This window comes from Lutra lutra, chromosome 1 (assembly GCF_902655055.1).
Source record: "Lutra lutra chromosome 1, mLutLut1.2, whole genome shotgun sequence".
Taxonomy (NCBI): domain Eukaryota; kingdom Metazoa; phylum Chordata; class Mammalia; order Carnivora; family Mustelidae; genus Lutra; species Lutra lutra.
In genome coordinates this window covers 156,141,729-156,159,280 of record NC_062278.1, presented here as the reverse complement: position 1 = coordinate 156,159,280, position 17,552 = coordinate 156,141,729, and the positions used below count along the sequence as shown (strand labels likewise).

Genomic DNA, 17,552 nt, shown 5'->3' with positions numbered 1-17,552 from the left:
AAATTGAGCCTTTCTTTTGTCTTTTTCTGTACTAATATAATTTACCACTAAGAATATTCTATAGAACATATACTTATCTTCAGGTATGAAATTCCTGTGCCCAGTCCACCATCAGTTAAGCCAAGTTGGGGTTAGTAAAAGGGCTTTACTTTTTGAGAGGCCATAGGTTGAAGTTGTACCTTTCTTATCCATTGAGGGTGAAAATACTATATATATTAATGAACTATGTCTCCCCTGGACATATGTTTCTTGATAGGATTAGAAACCCATCTTGAAAATTGATGTTTTGTTTATATTCTATCTCTATGGTAAAGGGAAGTCTGGTGTCTTCTGTGAGGACTAAAGAAAATAATCTAGGATGATAATAGTGGTAGGATTTTGACAGCATATTACTAGCCAGTGGAGAGAGCGTGTGTAGGATGCACACACGCATACACAAACACGCCTATACACACAGATACATATACACACAAATATACACAAACAGACATACGCATATTTTCAGTGCCAAGTTCCAGCTGTTGTATCCATACTATCTGATTTTGTTGGAAGTTGGGTGACCTATTTGGCCATCTTAAAGTAGTATGATCTTAAAGATCATACTACTGTACCCTCGATGATTGTTTTTGTAGGGCCTAAATTCTTATCTCACACAAGAATGCCCTGCTGGTTTTGCCTCTCTATATACTGTTGAATCAGGTAAAGATTTCTTTTTAGTTAACAACCCTGGTTTGAGACTGTAAGTTTCATTTCAGAATACATTGTTTAAATATGTGATTCAACTAGTAAGTGGTAAAACAAAAACAAAAAAATTCTGCTCTTTTATTGGCTAAGAGGTTTTTAAAAATAGTATTAGTCAAAGAATACTTTTTCTATTATTAAAAAAGTCCTAGTAAGTACATAATAATTACCTAATTATTGATAATAGGTAAGAACTCCATAGCAAACAAAAAAGCAGTTGAAATTATATCATACATAAGTAGAAACAAGTCTTCATTTCTTTGAATTTGTGACTTTTGGGTAGAGAGAGAGGGGAGCCTAATAATTTAATTTTTTTCCAAACTCCTGAACAGTTCATGTAAGCAGTCTTAAGATCTGAATCCAGAACTCAATGACAAATTGGTTTCAGTAACTGGACACTTCTTGTGGCTTTGTTGAATGGCTCAGAAATGTCTCTTGGCTTAAAACAAAATGACTATTTTAACCTGTCTTGCTACTGCTGCTCTTAGTTCCCATAAATTGAATGTGAAACACTTTAGCTTAATGATAGTATTTCTTGAGATACTTGTTTTCTGCTGTTTTCATTATAGCTTTTGAGGAACTTGAAAAAGCCTTGAGTACAGCCCAAAAAACAGAAGAATCACGGAGAAAAATGAAGGCAGAGATGGATGAACAAATAAAAGCTATTGAAAAAACAAGGGAGGAGGAACGCAGCAGTCTTCAACAGGAATTAAGTCGGGTGAAACAGGAGGTTGTTGATGTGACGAAAGTAAGAATAATTCTAGATTGTGACAGGCTACAGCAATTATGAAACATAAGTCATATGCTTTTCCTATAATTTTTGATTGTAAAGAAGAGTTAATATATGTTTCAGGCCTTAACCATTTCATGAATTCAGGATATAGGAAGAAATTCACTTTGATAGGAAAAGAGTTTTTATCTTTTTGGATATACTTACCAGAGATAGTCTCTGCATATAATTTCTCTTTTATATTTTCTAATCTTCTTCTTTAAATTTTTTAACACAAAAGATGGCATGTTATATATATTGCTCTGTGTTTTGCTTTTCTGCTAAATATTTTCCTTATCATTGACAATGGGTAATGATGCTGCATTTTTTTTTAAATGCCACATCTGTTTTAAAGACCACTCAGGATTTTGCTGTATGAATATTTCATAATTTAATAAATCTGCTGATGGATATTTAGGTTTTAATTTTTTGCTATTGCAAATGGTGAATATCTCATCATATTTGTTTATCTGTATGTCTTTTTAGGATAGATTCCTAGAAGTGGAATATTAGGCAAATATTATGTATATTTTTAATTATTGTGTAGTTGCTTCACACTTATTGAAGACAGTTTATACTCTCACAGGCAATCTGTTACTGACAAGGATGGTGTTACCTAGCTTTTTAAAATCTTTTCAGGCTTATCAGCTTGAAAAAATGATATTGTAGTTTTGTTTTGTTTTGTTTTGTTTTTAAGATTTTATTTATTAGAGAGCAAGAGAGTAAATGAGCGAGCAGGGGAGGAACAGCAGGAAGGGATAAGCAGACTCTTTGCTGATTGTGGAGCCTGATGCGGGACTCAATCCCATGACCCTGAGATCATGACCTGAGCTGAAATCAAGAGACGGACACTTAATGGACCGAGCCACCCAGGCACCCTGACATTGTAGTTTTAATGTGCTTATCTTTTTGTCAATATGATAAACATAGGTTATATATTTTAAAAGAACTGGCAGTTTTTCTCTTTGAGTTGGTTGGTTTCCTATTGGACTGTTGGTCTTACTGATTTGTAGGTGTTTTACACTTATAGTAGGAATTAGTTCTTTGGACATACAGTGTGTTTGTCCAAATAATCCTCTGTCTGTCTCTATCTCTCTCTCTCTCTCTTTTTTTTTTTTTAGAGAGAAAGTGAGAGCATATTCAGGAGTGGGGAGGGGCAGAAGGCGAGGGAGAGAGAGAATCTTAAGCAGGCTTCATGCCCACCCAGCCGAACATGATCTCATGACCCTGAGATCATGACCTGAACTGAAACCAAGATACTTGGACCAAGACACTCAAACACTTAACCAATTGAGCCACCCAGGCACCCATCTTTTCAAAATTGACTTTGTTTATGATTTGTTTTAGCTTTGGGATTGGTTTATTTTAGGGGAGGGCATGCAGAGAAATTTTTCTTTATTGCTATCTGACTTTTTGTTCTGACTTAAAAATGCACTCTCACTGAGATAATTTTAAAATTCTGCTTTCTTATGGCACTTATGTGCTTTCATTTTTTTTTTTTTAAAGATTTTATTTATTTGACAGACAGAGATCACAAGTAGGCAGAGAGGCAGGCAAGAGAGAGGAGGAAGCAGTCTCCCCGCTGAACAGAGAGCCCGATGCGGGGCTCAATCCCAGGACCCTGGGATAATGACCTGAGCCAAAGGCAGAGGCTTTAACCCACTGAGCCACCTACGCGCCCCATGCTTTCATTTTTTATTATTAAATCTTTGATCCAACTGGAATTTATTTGGTGTTAGGAGTGAGGTACGGATCCAACTTTAATTTTTTTTCCAGATAACTACCAAATAGTCTTCAAATCATTTATTTAATAATCTATGTTTTCCCTTCTGGTAGGACACCCTATCTTTATTTCATACTAAATTATTGTGCTACATATGGGTCTCTTTCTTGAATTCTCTGTGCTGTTCCATTGCTTCTCCTGACCACATGCCAGTATTACACTGTTACAATTACTCAGTTTTATAATATGTTCTATTATTTGCTAGCTTCCCCATATTACTCTTATTTTTCAGAAGAGTGCTGGCTGTTCTTGGATGTTTATTTTATCTGGTGAGCCCCTCCCCCCATTCTGTTGGTAATTTTATTCAATTATATTAAATTTTTAGATTTATTTAGGGAGGTTGGACATTTTTATAAGATTAAGTCTTCCTGTCCAAGAAAGAACAAGGCCAATACTTTTTAATAAATAGTATATGCATGGAAGCATAGGCGTCATTAGGTTGGTATAGCCAGGGCAGCTTGACCATAGTGGAGTGCCGTCCTTGAGAGTATCCTCGTTCCTCCTCCTATACTTCCCAGTCATGATAGATGGGGAACATACCTGCAAGATGTGGAAATGCTCCAGCCTAGTAGAACTTAACTACTGCAACAACAACCATCCTTATCTTAAATGAGAAATACTTGGGGCACCTGGGTGACTCAGTCGGTTAAGTGCCCAACTCTTGATTTTGGCTCAGGTCATGATCTCATATGAGATCAAGCCCCATGTCAGGCACGGAGCCTGCTTAAGATTCTCTCCCTTGCCCTCTGCCCCCTCCCACCGTGTTCATGCATGTGTGTACTTTCTCTCAAAAAGATAAAAATTTAAAAAGAATAAATGAGCAATACTTGATTGGCTTTTCTTTTAATTATTGAGACTTTGGTGACTTTTGATTTATGTGGGAAATATGTTTTGATTTTTATCTCTTACACTATTGACTTGATGATTGAATTGTAATAAAGTATTATTTAATTGTAGAGTTACATATTTTATCCTACATGTTTCACTTTAACTATTTGGTTGACTTTCAGAAATCCTCAGAACAAATTGCTAAACTACAGAAGCTTCATGAAGAGGAGCTGGCCAGCAAAGAGCAGGAACTGACCAAGAAGTTTCAGACCCAAGAAAGGCAGTTTCAGGAGCAGATGAAGATAGCTCTTGTAAGTACCTATTTTGTTTTTGCTACAGGTAAAATTTGCAGCTTTATAAAGTTGTTATCTCCTCACTCTTACCTTTCAGCGTGAGGTCAGACTACTGGCAGCCTTGACCTTTGAATGTGCAGAGAGGATAGGATATAGGCAGGAAAGAGGGCTGTCAGAGCTTAACTGGCTAACTGGTATTATGTGAAAATTTTATTAACTACAAGCTTTCATTAACCAGTTTATTTGTTTGTATGTCATCCCTCTCACCTTGGCAATAGGCTGTGATTATGGAGAAGTAAAGGGGAAGATAGGCTTGCTGAAGCCATGAACCAGTGACTGCATAACTCAGGAAAAATGTCCACAAACTCACCAGACTGAATATAACAGAGTTTCAAGTCTGAAAAAGAAAGTCTGAAATGCATTTTAAAGAAGAAAAAATGAAAATGACCAAGTAGTTTTCATTTTAAGTGGAATAATTTCAGTAGTAATTTTCAATACATATGATATTTTTAAAAATAAAATAAAATTAAAAAATTACTGACTGGACTAAGCAAAATAATACCTAGAAAAGCAAAGATAAGATTTTGGGGAATAGTGTCATTTGAAAGCTTAAAACCAAAAAAATTTTTTTTTTCAAATCGTGAACAGCCTTTTATATAGGTAACCATAAGAAGTATTAATGCCAAAATAAAGAAGTGTTAATGCCAAAAAATGTAGTTTGATTGTTTTTATATGAAATTATTATCCATAATATAATTAAAAAATTTTAAGTACAAAAGGATGAGAAATAGTATTTATAATTTTAATCTTCTTCTTTCTTTTTTCTTTTTTTTAAAGATTATTTATTTATTTATTTGACAGAGATTACAAGTAGGCAGAGAGGCAGGCAGAGAGAGGGGGAAGCAGCCTCCTTGCTGAGCAGAGAGCCCGATGTGGGTCTTGATCCCAGGACCTTGGGATCATGACCTGAGCCGAAGGCAGAGGCTTAACCCACTGAGTCACCTAGGCACCCCTTCTTTTTTATTTTTTAAAGATCTTACTTGTTTAAGAGAGAATGAGCACGAGCTGGGGGAGGGGCAGAGGGAGAGGGAGAGGATCTCAAGCAGACTCTGTCCTGAGTGTGGAGCTTAATGCGGGGCTCAGTCTCATGACCCAGAGATCATGACTTGAGCTGAAATTGAATTGGATGCTTAACTGAGTGAGCTACCCAGGTGCCCTTATTTATTATTATTATTTTTTAAGTGTACTCTATCCCCAACATGGGCTTGAACTCCTGGGACCCTAAGATCAAGAGTCACATGCTTTACTGACTGAACCAGCCAGGCACTTCAGTCCAGAAAAGGATTTAAAGTAGTTTATAAGAATGCTTAAGACTTTAATAGGATAGTATAGGAGCATAAAAATAAAGAACAAAGCAGGACATAAATGAAGCCGGGAATTACTCTAAAAAATTCCTGTCATAAACCTCTGTGTGTTTTCATACTGGAGTAATTGGCCTTTGGGGACACTGCAGCTTGAACAGTGGCCTTGTTAAAACTGTGTTCCCGCACTAATAAACTCAGATGTATTCTGAGTGGAAAGAAGCAGGATACAGATAGACGTGAAGCACTCACATGCATGTGCACTTGCCGCTTTCTACTCCCCTTTCTATCTAGTTCCTCTAAGAGGTTAGCTTTGTATTGATAGTGAAAGTTGAGCAGACTATTAAAATGTTCTCTTTTGTTTTTATGGGCATAGAGAGATGTATTTAAAATGTAGTTTACATTAGACAGTATAGTATGTTTAAAATGATGTTTTAAAATTGATTAGAAACTAATATTCCCTTATCATTCTGTTTATAATATGGCACAACGCCTTTCCTTAAAGCAATATACTTCACCAGAGTGTAGTGAACTGAAAATATTGCTGCTGGCAGCATGAACTGTATGCAATAGGTATGGCTAAGTATTCTTAATTGGAATCCAAAGCCACTAAATGTTAAAAGTGCTCCCTAGAGCTTCTCTTTTCAAAGCAGTAAACAGTTTCAATACAGATGTTGATATATGATAAGGGCAATCAAAGAAGAAGCTTTTCGGGATTGAGGGGGTGATAAAAGTGTCCAGGTCATCTGAGAAGAGTTATGTAGGCTTTTATAGATATTTCCTTGATCTAATCCATATATTCACATGTAATCTTCTGATTTTGATACGGTTTTCTATGTAGGGTTCCTTTTAATGAGGTTTTTCTTACAAATTATATAAACTTACAATCTAGTTTCTTGGCCTAGAGTTGAAATAATCAAACTCTGGAGTGCAGAGAAGAAGTAGTGACAATTTGGGGACCTTTCACATTAAGCCATGTTTTGCAAAATGTTTTAAGTAGTGGAAACAATAGCAGATGTAGTGTGGTTACTGGAACAAAGTTTTTGTTTTCAGTAGTAATTGTGGTAAATATCGGCTGGACCACACTGGAATAGTCACAGTGCTTTGTTTCTGCAGACTAGGGCATGGGAAGAGAGAGGTAATGATACTGCCTACCTCACAGGGCTGGTGTGCAGACCAAATGAAAGACAGCATTCCTGTGGAAGTGCTTTGGGAATGCTGAAGATTTATGTGGGTCTAAGGTGGTATTGTTTTTGGCACAGGAAAAAAGTCAATCAGAATATATGAAGATCACCCAAGAAAAAGAACAGCAAGAATCTTTGGCCTTGGAAGAGTTAGAGTTGCAGAAGAAAGCAATCCTCATGGAGAGTGAAAATAAACTTCGGAACCTTCAGCAAGAAGCAGAAACTTACAGAACCGTAAGTTTAAATAATATTCGGGTTCCAGGATTGTGGAATTATTTGTATATAGAAACTAGTGTTATCTCTTCAGTCAGTGTAAAGTTGTCAAGAAGGTTTTGTTTTAGTGGATTTAGATTCACATACATGCACTTCATTTTCAGATAATAAGAGCTTTTCCTGTGAATGGTTTTAGTGTTTGCTACATGGTGTGGCCAACTGTGCCTTTAGCTGGCTGGGTTTCTGTCATCCACCCACTCTGACTCTGCACTCAAGCTCTCCACCCCTTTGGTTGCTTGCCCTTGATCTTTAGGAAGTGACCTTGCTTTGTAGGCAACACTTGACCTGGCTTCATCTCATGCCATGTCCTGGATATAAGTCATTCTCTGTTTCTATTATAATGTAGGCACCTCAATGCCCTGCTTTTAATGTAAAGTTTTCCCATATTAAAACAATGGTGAACAAATTTATATATATATGAAAAAATGTATATGTATGTCTCAGTGGGCGCATTTTTAAGTCTGTCTGGCCTTTCCCTCCACAATATATGAAATGTATGACCTGTGTTGAATAAACTGATGTTATTTAGACTTTTGCTTTGGTTTATATGGTGAACGAACCACACTTCTTTCCCATAGTTCTAAACTGTACTTTAGTTTCCCATATCTAACATTTATGTAAGGTGGCATGATGAAGGGGAATGGATAGGATACTCCGGAGGCCTAGATTTTTCCACTTGCTAGCTTTGTAAATTAATTGTACCTTAATTTCTTCACCTGACATATGGAGAAATTGAATTTGGTAATTCCTTAGGACCTTTTCAGTTCTGATGTTATGTGGCTCTGCCTTACTTAGTTCTTTTGCCTTTAGAGTCAAGATTGACATTTTCATGAGTGAACAGTAATCTTTGGTAAAATTTGTATAAGTAGCTTCTTTTTGCAAAAAATCGTCTAAATAATAATTTTTGCAGTGGAAAAACCAGATAATTATTTATCTTCTAAAATCAAATTATGAAGGTAATAGGATACTGTTAATAGGCCTTAAAAAACACGCAGGAAAAGAACCCATCTTCCTACCAATATTTATTATTATCTACTTTATGATTTCTTTCTTTTTGACTATCCATTCAGAATATTCTTGAAAATATGCGTGATTGAAATAGTTACCCAAGTAGGTAGAAAGAATCTGAAATTTTAAGTTGTGTTAAAATAGAATCTTTTATTTGTTACATGATTCCTTTAGGAATTGAGCACAGATTCTTTGTGCTTTCTAGTGTTTGGCATGATATATAGAGTAATTTTTCTAAGTTTTACTCCTTAAACAGGTATAGACGTTATGTCATGTATATCTTTGCTAATAAGCAAGTCTGTACTTTAATAAAAATACATCTGTTTTTATTAACAGAGAATTCTTGAATTGGAAAGTTCTTTGGAAAAAAGCTTGCAAGAAAGCAAAAATCAATCAGAAGATTTAGCTGTTCATTTGGAAGCTGAAAAAAATAAGCACAATAAAGAAATTACAATCATGGTTGAAAAACACAAGGCAGAATTGGAAAGCTTGCAGCATCAGCAGGATGCACTTTGGACTGAAAAACTCCACGTCTTAAAGCAACAGCATCAGACTGAAATGGAAAAACTTAGAGAAAAGCATGAACAAGAAAAAGAAACATTGTTGAAAGATAAAGAGAGTCTTTTCCAGGCCCACATAGAAGAGATGAATGAAAAGACTTTAGAAAAGCTTGATGTGAAGCAAACAGAACTGGAATCATTGTCTTCTGAACTGTCAGAAGTATTAAAAACCCGGGAGAGGCTAGAAGAGGAACTTTCTGTACTAAAGGATCAAGCAGATAAAGTAAAGCAGGAGCTAGAGGCCAAGCTAGATGAACAGAAAAGCCATCACCAGCAGCAAGTCGAGAGTATCATTAAAGAACAAGAGATATCTATCCGGAGAACTGAGAAGGCATTGAAAGATGAAATTAATCAACTTGGGCTTCTTCTGAAGGAAAAGGACAAGCATTTGAAAGAGCATCAGGCTCGTGTGGAAAACTTAGAGGCAGATGTTAAAAGGTCTGAAGAAGAACTCCGGCAGGCATCTGCTAAGCTGGCTCTTTTTCAGTCACAGCAGAGTACTACACATGAGCAGGCCAGAGCATCCAAGGAGCACTTGGCTCAATTGCAGCAGAAATTGTTGGACTTAGAAACGGAGAGAATTCTTCTTACTAAACAGGTAGCTGAAGTTGAAACACAAAAGAAAGATGTTTGTGCTGAGTTAGACACTCACAAAATCCAGGTGCAGGACTTAAGGCAGCAACTGGAAAACCAGAAAAGTGAAATGGAGGAAAAACTGCAGGCTTTAACCCAACACTATGAGTCCCAACTTAGAGATACTAATACAGAACAGGCACAGACAAAGCAGAGTTTGATAGAAAAGGAAAATGTAATTTTACAAATGAGAGAAGGACAGAGCAAAGAAATTGAAACACTCAAACAGAAATTATCAGCCAAGGAAGACAGTTTTAGTGTTTTACATGAGGAATATGAAACCAAATTAAAAAATCAAGAAAAAAAGATGGAAAAAATTAAGCAGAAAGCAAAGGAGATGCAAGAAACATTAAAGAAAAAACTAGTGGATCAGGAAGCCAAACTTAAAAAAGAGCTTGAAAATACGGTTCTAGAGCTTAGTGAGAAAGAAAAACAGTTCAATGCCAAAATTGTGGAAATGGCACAAGCTAACTCTGCTGGGATCAATGATGCAGTGTCAAGACTGGAAACAAACCAAAAGGAGCAAATAGAAAGTCTCACTGAGGTACATAGACGAGAACTCAGTGATGTTGTTTCGGTCTGGGAAAAGAAACTTAATCAGCAAGCTGAAGAACTTCAGGAAAAACATGAACTCCAATTACAGGAAAAAGAGCAAGAGGTAGCAGAACTGAAGCAAAAGTTACTCCAAAGTGGGTGTGAAAAAGAAGAGATGAACAAGGAACTAACATGGCTGAAAGAAGAAGGCATTAAGCAGGACACAGTACTAAGGGAATTACGGGAACAGATACAAGAGAAGTCTGCTCATATGAACTCTCTCTCACAAAATGAAACTAAACTGAAAGCACAACTGGAAAAGCTGGAGGTTGATTTGAATCATTCTCTGAAGGAAAATAGTTCTCTTCAAGAGCATATAATTGAACTGGAGATGCTGGCAGAAAAAGATAAGCTGAAGGTTTCTGAGTTGACTGACAAATTGAAAATCACAGATGAGGAAGTCCAGAGTTTGAAGTCTTCCCATGAAAGAAATGAGAAAAACCTAGAAGACAAAAGCTTGGAATTCAGAAAACTGTCTGAGGAACTAGCAGTTCAGCTGGATATTTACTCTAAGAAAACTGAAGCCTTGTTGCAAGCTAAAACAAATGAGCTAATCAACATTAGTAGTAGTAAAATTAATGCCATACTCTCTAGAATTTCCCACTGTCAGCACCACACAACAAAAGTTAAGGAGGCACTAGTAATTAAAACTTGCAAAGCTTCTGAATTAGAAGCACAGCTTAGACAGCTAAGAGAAGAGCAGAATACACTAAATAGTTCTTTTCAACAGGCTACCCATCAATTAGAAGAAAAAGAAAATCAAATTAAGAGCATGAAGACTGATATTGAAGGGCTTGTAATGGAGAAAGAAGCCTTACAGAAGGAAGGCGGCAACCAGCAACAGGCTGCCTCTGAAAAGGAGTCTTGTATCACACAGTTGAAGAAAGAGTTATCAGAGAACATCAATGCTGTCACCCTGATGAAAGAAGAGCTTAAAGAAAAGAAATCTGAGATCAGCAGTCTTAGTAAACAACTAACTGATTTAAACACTCAGCTTCAGAACAGCATCAGCCTAACTGAGAAAGAAGCAGCCATTTCATCACTAAGTAAGCGATATGATGAACAACAATGTGAATTACTGGGTCAGGTGCAAGATTTATCTTTGAAAGTTGAAACTCTGAGTAAAGAGAAGATCTCTGCTCTTGAACAGGTAGAGCACTTGTCCAACAAATTCTCAGAATGGAAGAAGAAAGCACAGTCAAAATTCGTACAGTATCAAAGTACTATTAAAGACTTGCAGATGCAGCTTGAGTTAAAAGCAAAGGAGGCCAACGAAAAGGATGAGCAGATACATGGATTGAAGGAGGACCTTGATCAGCAGAATGAGAGGTTGGTATGTTTAAAGGGTGAAATGGAAGATAAGAAGAGCAAGCTGGAGAAAAAGGAGTGTAATTTAGAGACAGAGTTAAAAACTCAAATGACAAGAATTGTGGAATTAGAGGAGCATCTTACTCAGAAAACAACTGAAATTGAATCCTTAAATGAAACTCTTAACAATTATAATCAACAAAAGGACACTGAACAGAAAGAAATGCTTCAGAAACTTCAGCACATTCAGGAGTTAGGAGAAGAAAAGGACAACAGGGTTAAAGAAGCTGAAGAAAAAGTCTCAAGGCTTGAAAAGCAAGTGTCTTCCATGAAATCTGAACTTGAGGCCAAGAAGAAAGAATTGGAACATGCAAATTCAGGTATGAAGGGCAAAGAAGAGGAGTTGAAGGCACTGGAAGATAGGCTTGAGTTAGAAAGTGCTGCAAAATTAGCAGAACTGAAGAAAAAAGCTGAACAAAAAATTGCTGCCATCAAGAAGCAGTTGCTATCTCAAATGGAAGAGAAGGAACAGCAATATAAAAAAGACACAGAAGGCCATCTGGGTGAACTAAACACAAAATTGCAGGAGAAGGAGAGAGAAATTCAGGTCTTGGAAGAAAAACTTAAAGGCCCACCACAGTCAGAAGCATCAGTTATACCCAGATCGGCAGAACATGTGGCATCCTGTGCTGAGCAAAACGTGGATCCCGAGGGCTGTGTGCAGAAGGCATACGATGACAAAATCAGTGCTTTACAGAGAAGTCTAATGGAAAAAGAAAAGCTGTTGCAGAGGCTAGAGCAGGAAAAAGAAGAGACGGTATCTTCTCATTCTGAAATGCAGTGCAGATACCAGGAGCTCTTAATAAAGATAGAACACGCAGAAGCAAAGCAGCATGAGGATCAAGTTACGATAAATCATCTTCAGGAAGAGCTTGAAGAAAAAAGCAAGAAATATTCCTTGATAGCATCCCAGCATGTGGAAGAAGAGGGAGGTAAAAATAACATAGGGGCAAAGCAAAACTTGGAAAATGTGGTTGATGATGTCCAGAAAGCACTCCAGGAGAAGGAACTAGCCTGTCAGATCTTGGAGCAAAAGATAAAAGAGCTGGATTCCTGCTTAGTAAGAGAGAGGGAAGGGCATAGAGTTGAAATGGAAGAGTTGACCTCAAAATTTGAAAAATTACAGGCTTTACAACAACAGAAGGATGGAAAAAATAAACCCACAGAAGCTTTGGAAGAAAGTGGTGAAGAAAAGTCCAAATCACATGTGGTCCAACCCAGATTGCCTGGTAACATGGAGGCAGAGCACAATGACCTGGAATTTAAATTAGCAGGGGCAGAGCAAGAGAAGCAGAAGCTGGGCAAGGAGATTGTTAAGTTGCAGAAAGATCTTCGAATGCTGCGGAAGGAGCATCAGCAAGAATTGGATATCATGAAGAAAGAATATGAACAAGAAATGGAAGAAAAAATCAAGTAAGTTTTTCAGCATGAATATTTATTGTATTTATTTATTTGAGAGAGAGAGAGAGTAAGAGCGGTGGTTGGCAGGAAGGTGGGGGAGAAGAGAAGGAAAGAGAATTTTAAGCAGGATCCATGGGAGCCCAGTGCGGGGCTCAATCTCACGACCCTGAGATTGTAACCTGAGCCGAAATCAAGAGTTGGACCTTTGGGGTACCTGGGTGGCTCAGTCAGTTAAGCCTTTGACTCTTCATTTTGGCTCAGGTCATGATCTCAGGGTCGAGCTCCACATTGGGCTATGTGCTCGGTGCAGAGTCTGCCTGTCCCTCACCCTGCACATGTGTGCTCTCTTACTCTCTCTCTCTCAAATAAATAAATAATATCTTTAAAAACAAAATAAAGAGTCTGATGCTTAACCAATTAAGCCACCCAGGCGCCCCAGCATGAATTTTTTTTTTTTTAAAGATTTTATTTATTTATTTGACAGACAGAGATCACAAGTAGGCAGAGAGGCAGGCAGAGAGAGAGGGGAAAGCAGGCTCCCCGCTGAGCAGAGAGCCCGATGCGGGGCTCGATCCTAGGACCCTGAAACCATGACCTGAGCTGAAGGCGGAGGCTTTAACCCACTGAGCCACCCAGGTGCCCCCAGCATGAATATTTTTAAGACCTTATAGTTAAGTCCCTTTTATTGTGCCTGATACACTGAAATTTCGCCTGCCCAAACTATGAAACATAAATTAAGTTAAATGCTTAGAAGAAATATAAGAAATTTAAAAATATCTATAAAACAATTTAAGGCAAGAGGCAGTGTTCTTTCACGTCCATTTAGAGGGGGGGAAACTTTCTTGCATATATGATTATGCTTATTATGTATGTATCCCAGTAATTACTTTCTTTTCATTGTACTATTTTTAGTGTTAGTGTTATTGTTATATAAGATAGATGTGTATGATGAAAATTTTAAGTGGAAAAGAAGAATTCTCAAGTCCCCAGGATGAGTATATAGAGAAAATCCTAGTTTCTGTATCTTCCCAGAAGTTTTCTGTGCCTGGATGCACACATACACACGTTTACACCCTTAAACATGTTTTTAAACCAGTGAGATCTTACATGCACTGTTGTGAAGACTAGGTAACTGTGCGTCTTGTTTTGTGTTTGACAACAGTTAGCTCTTTATATTTTCGTTACACAGACAGGAGCAGGAAGATCTTGAGTTGAAGCACAATTCTACATTAAAACAGCTGATGAGGGAGTTCCATACACAGCTGGCACAAAAGGAACAGGAGCTGGAAATGACCATAAAAGAAACCATTGGTGAGTCAAATTCAGTAAAGAACAAGTCAGATTCAGCAGAGACTATTTATACTTTAAACTTACTGTTTTCACGCAGTGCTAAGTGCTTAAAGTAATTAAACTGGAGAAAAAAATGATTCCTGTCTAAGAAATTTTTCTAATAGGAACCTGTGCTTGCCTGGTGGTAGCTTGCCTTTAGGAGAGGAGGAGCGAGTGAAAGAACCTGAAACATTAGCTAATTAATTGCCTTATAAAGACATTTCTGCTCTGTGAGAGGGTACATATGACCAATTGATTTTTATCAAATTTAATTTGGAACTGAAATTGTGATACAGATACTAATGGTTGCCTAATGTATGTTCTTGTATGTGTCCTTTTTTTATGTATTAGATAAAGCCCAGGAAGTGGAAGCTGAACTTTTGGAAAGCCATCAGGAAGAGACAAATCAGTTATATAAAAAAATTGCAGAGAAGGAAGATGATTTACAAAGAACAGCCAAAAGATATGAAGAAATCCTTGATGTACCTTATTTTATTTCCCTTTTTTGAAAGTTAGCTGTGCTGGATTTCATGGTGGTGCCAAAGATTGGGCTGTCAGATTTTCCTGCTTTTATAATGTAGAGGGTTTTTGTTTTGGCTCAATATTATCCAAATTTAATATTTGCACTCTATGCATATTTATAAGGAGTCTGATTAATTTCTGCCAGGATCATAGTTTCCTGATCAGATTCTGCTACCCCAGCAGTTCAGTCTACTTGGCAGGTATCGAAGCAACAGTGAGTTACTAAGGGGAAGAATGGATTCTCTTCTCGTCTTTCTCTGTCAGACTAAATTGTAAGAGAACCAGACTAAGAATTGGGAACTTGTGGTTGGGTGAAGTCTAAGCAGTGGGACAGTTAATGTGTTGAACGTGGCCACCTAGCTGGGTTCTTTCCAGGAAGGCCAGTTAACTTTACTCCATCCCAACCCAATTTTTACAGTTTTTGTTGCTCTTAAAAGACAAAAAGACAGGGAAAAATGGAATGCACCAGCCAAATCTTTTATATTTAGTGAAACTTTTGTTTACTCTACTAGTGGTGGATTACCATTGCCATTTTTGTGTGTCTCAAGATAAGCTGTGAATGCCAGTGAGTATTTTGGACTCCAGAAAATTTTCAAATGTAAAACAGCGTGAAGTATGCTATGTTGGGATGCAGATTCTTTAGCTACTCCAAGCCTTATTTCACTATATGCCAGGAAGCATTTGATGATTAAGAATACATAAATCAGAGAATCATGCCTCAACAGACTATGGCAGCAATAGAAATCTGAGCCAGGAACAGGGTCTAATAATAATTATCATAAATGTAATTGACAAGGCCGGAATTCCAGGATAAGACACATGCATAGAAATGCCACCTTTGTATAATTTTTGAGCTTTAGATCTTATTACGAAAAGGTTTGAATAATTTTACTTACATTTTCTTATACTTCCGTAGATTGTATGTGTGTGGAGCTTTAAAACAACCGTTATTCCTTAAATGATTAGAGAATGTTGGAATTGGAAGATACATTAAAGTTAGTTTAGTCTCTCTCTCTCTTTCTTTCTTTCTTTCTTTTTTTTTTTTTTTTTGCCAAAGGCAAAGCCAGTTCAGCATAGTTAAGTGATTTACCTAAAACTTCACAGTGAGTGGGAGAGCACTGACCCTTCATTAGCTTCATATAATTATAAAGACTTCTCTCTAAGAAAGGAACCTGGGGAAGGTAGTAGTTATTTATCATGGATAAGTAAGTCAGGGAGCTTCCTTTGCAGGGGACGAACTGTGCCACAGCTAGAATGTTCCCTCTTGTGAACTACTTCTCTTTCTCTGGATGTGTGGAGTAGCAGACAAAAGACTTTCCAAGGTCATGACAGACCTCTATAGATAGACAGGTACGGAAACAGGGAGGCAGATAAGAACATTAACCTGTGATATGGTTCCTCCTTGAAAATTGGGTGTATATTAGGGATATTAAAGGAATGATCCTCTAAGTTTCTGGCTTGGAGACAGGAATTGGAGGGTGAGGGAAGGAGTTGGGTGGCCTCAGGCCTCAGACCTCAGACCAGCACTGTCCATTAGAAATAGAGTACAGGTCACAAATTTGAGCCATATATGTAATTTAACATTTTCTAGTATCATTAAGAAAAGAAAAAGACAGGTGAATTTAATTTTTTAAAAAGTTTTTATTCAAATTCCAGTTAGTTAACATGCAGTGTAATACTAGTTTCAGTTGTACAATATAGTGATTCAACACTTCTCTACAACACCAGTGCTCATTGCAGATAGTGCACTCCTTCATCCCCATCCCCTATTTCACCCATCCCCTCTGGTAACCAGCAGTTTGTTCTCTATAGTTAAGAGTCTGTTTCTTCGTTTCTTTCTCTTTCCTTCCCCCCCTCCCCACTTTGCTCATTTGTTTCTTAAATTCCACATATGAGTGAAATCATTTGGTATTTGTCTTTCTCTGACTTAGTATGTGAACTTAATTTTAATAGTAATATGTTAACGCATGATATCCAAAATATTATCATTTCACTATGTGGTCAATATAAAAATTACATATGGATTATTTCTTTAAGTTTCGGTATGGTTTTATGTTTGTAGCCTGTATCAGTGTGGATTAGCTAACTGTGCTCATAACCATAGTTCTAGGATGGCTTATGGCTACTCTATTAGATGGTGTGGGCTCAGACTTTTAACTGCCAGGTCTAGGTCTGACTTTGATAAATAGGCAGTTCCTATCAGAACACTCCAAATAAAAACTCTGTCTTGAAGAATTTCTTTTCTTTTTTTTTTTTTTTTTTAAGATTTTTATTTATTTACTTATTTGACAGACAGAAATCACAAGTATGCAGAGAGGCAGGAAGAGAGAGGAGGAAGCAGGCTCCCTGCTGAGCAGAGAGCCTGACGCGGGGCTCGATCCCAGGACCCCGAGATCATGACCTGAGCTGAAGGCAAGGGCTTAACCCACTGAGCCACCCAGGCGCCCCGAAGAATTTCTTTTTAAAGGTACAGATATGGGGCACCTGGATGGCTCAGTCAGTGGGTTAAGACTCTGCCTTCAGCTCAGGTCATGATCTCAGGGTCCTGGGATCGAGCCCCACATCCGGCTCTCTGCTCAGCGGGGAGCCTGCTTCCCCCTCTCTCTCTGCCTGCCTCTCTGCCTACTTGTGATCTCTCTCTCTCTGTCAAATAAAGAAAGAAATAAAAATCTTAAAAAAAAATAAAAGTACAGATACTACCAAAGTGCCGGGGTCGCTCAGTCAATTAAGTGTCCAACTCCATGTCAGCTCAGGTTTTGATCTCAGGGTCGTGAGCTTGAGCCCACAATGGGCTCCATGCTAGACATGGAGCCTACTTAAAAAAAAAAAAAAAAAAAAAGGTACCAGTGTTACTAAAAAAGATACTATAGCAATTCTTAGCAAATGCTATATTCCTTTGATTCTG

At 37.5% G+C, this 17,552-nt stretch overlaps 1 protein-coding gene across 8 annotated transcripts in view; it reads left to right on the top strand.

Annotated features, from left to right (window-relative positions):
• Positions 1-17,552, top strand: part of GOLGA4 (golgin A4) — a 128,312-nt gene that overhangs the window by 73,143 nt on the left and 37,617 nt on the right. For all 8 annotated transcript variants that reach the window (XM_047740740.1, XM_047740732.1, XM_047740766.1 and 5 more), the window contains 6 exons: positions 1,311-1,489; positions 4,304-4,432; positions 7,038-7,193; positions 8,577-12,808; positions 13,986-14,107; positions 14,477-14,607. In XM_047740740.1, the coding sequence (XP_047596696.1) occupies positions 1,311-1,489; positions 4,304-4,432; positions 7,038-7,193; positions 8,577-12,808; positions 13,986-14,107; positions 14,477-14,607 (4,949 nt within the window). The remainder of the gene's footprint in view (positions 1-1,310; positions 1,490-4,303; positions 4,433-7,037; positions 7,194-8,576; positions 12,809-13,985; positions 14,108-14,476; positions 14,608-17,552) is intronic.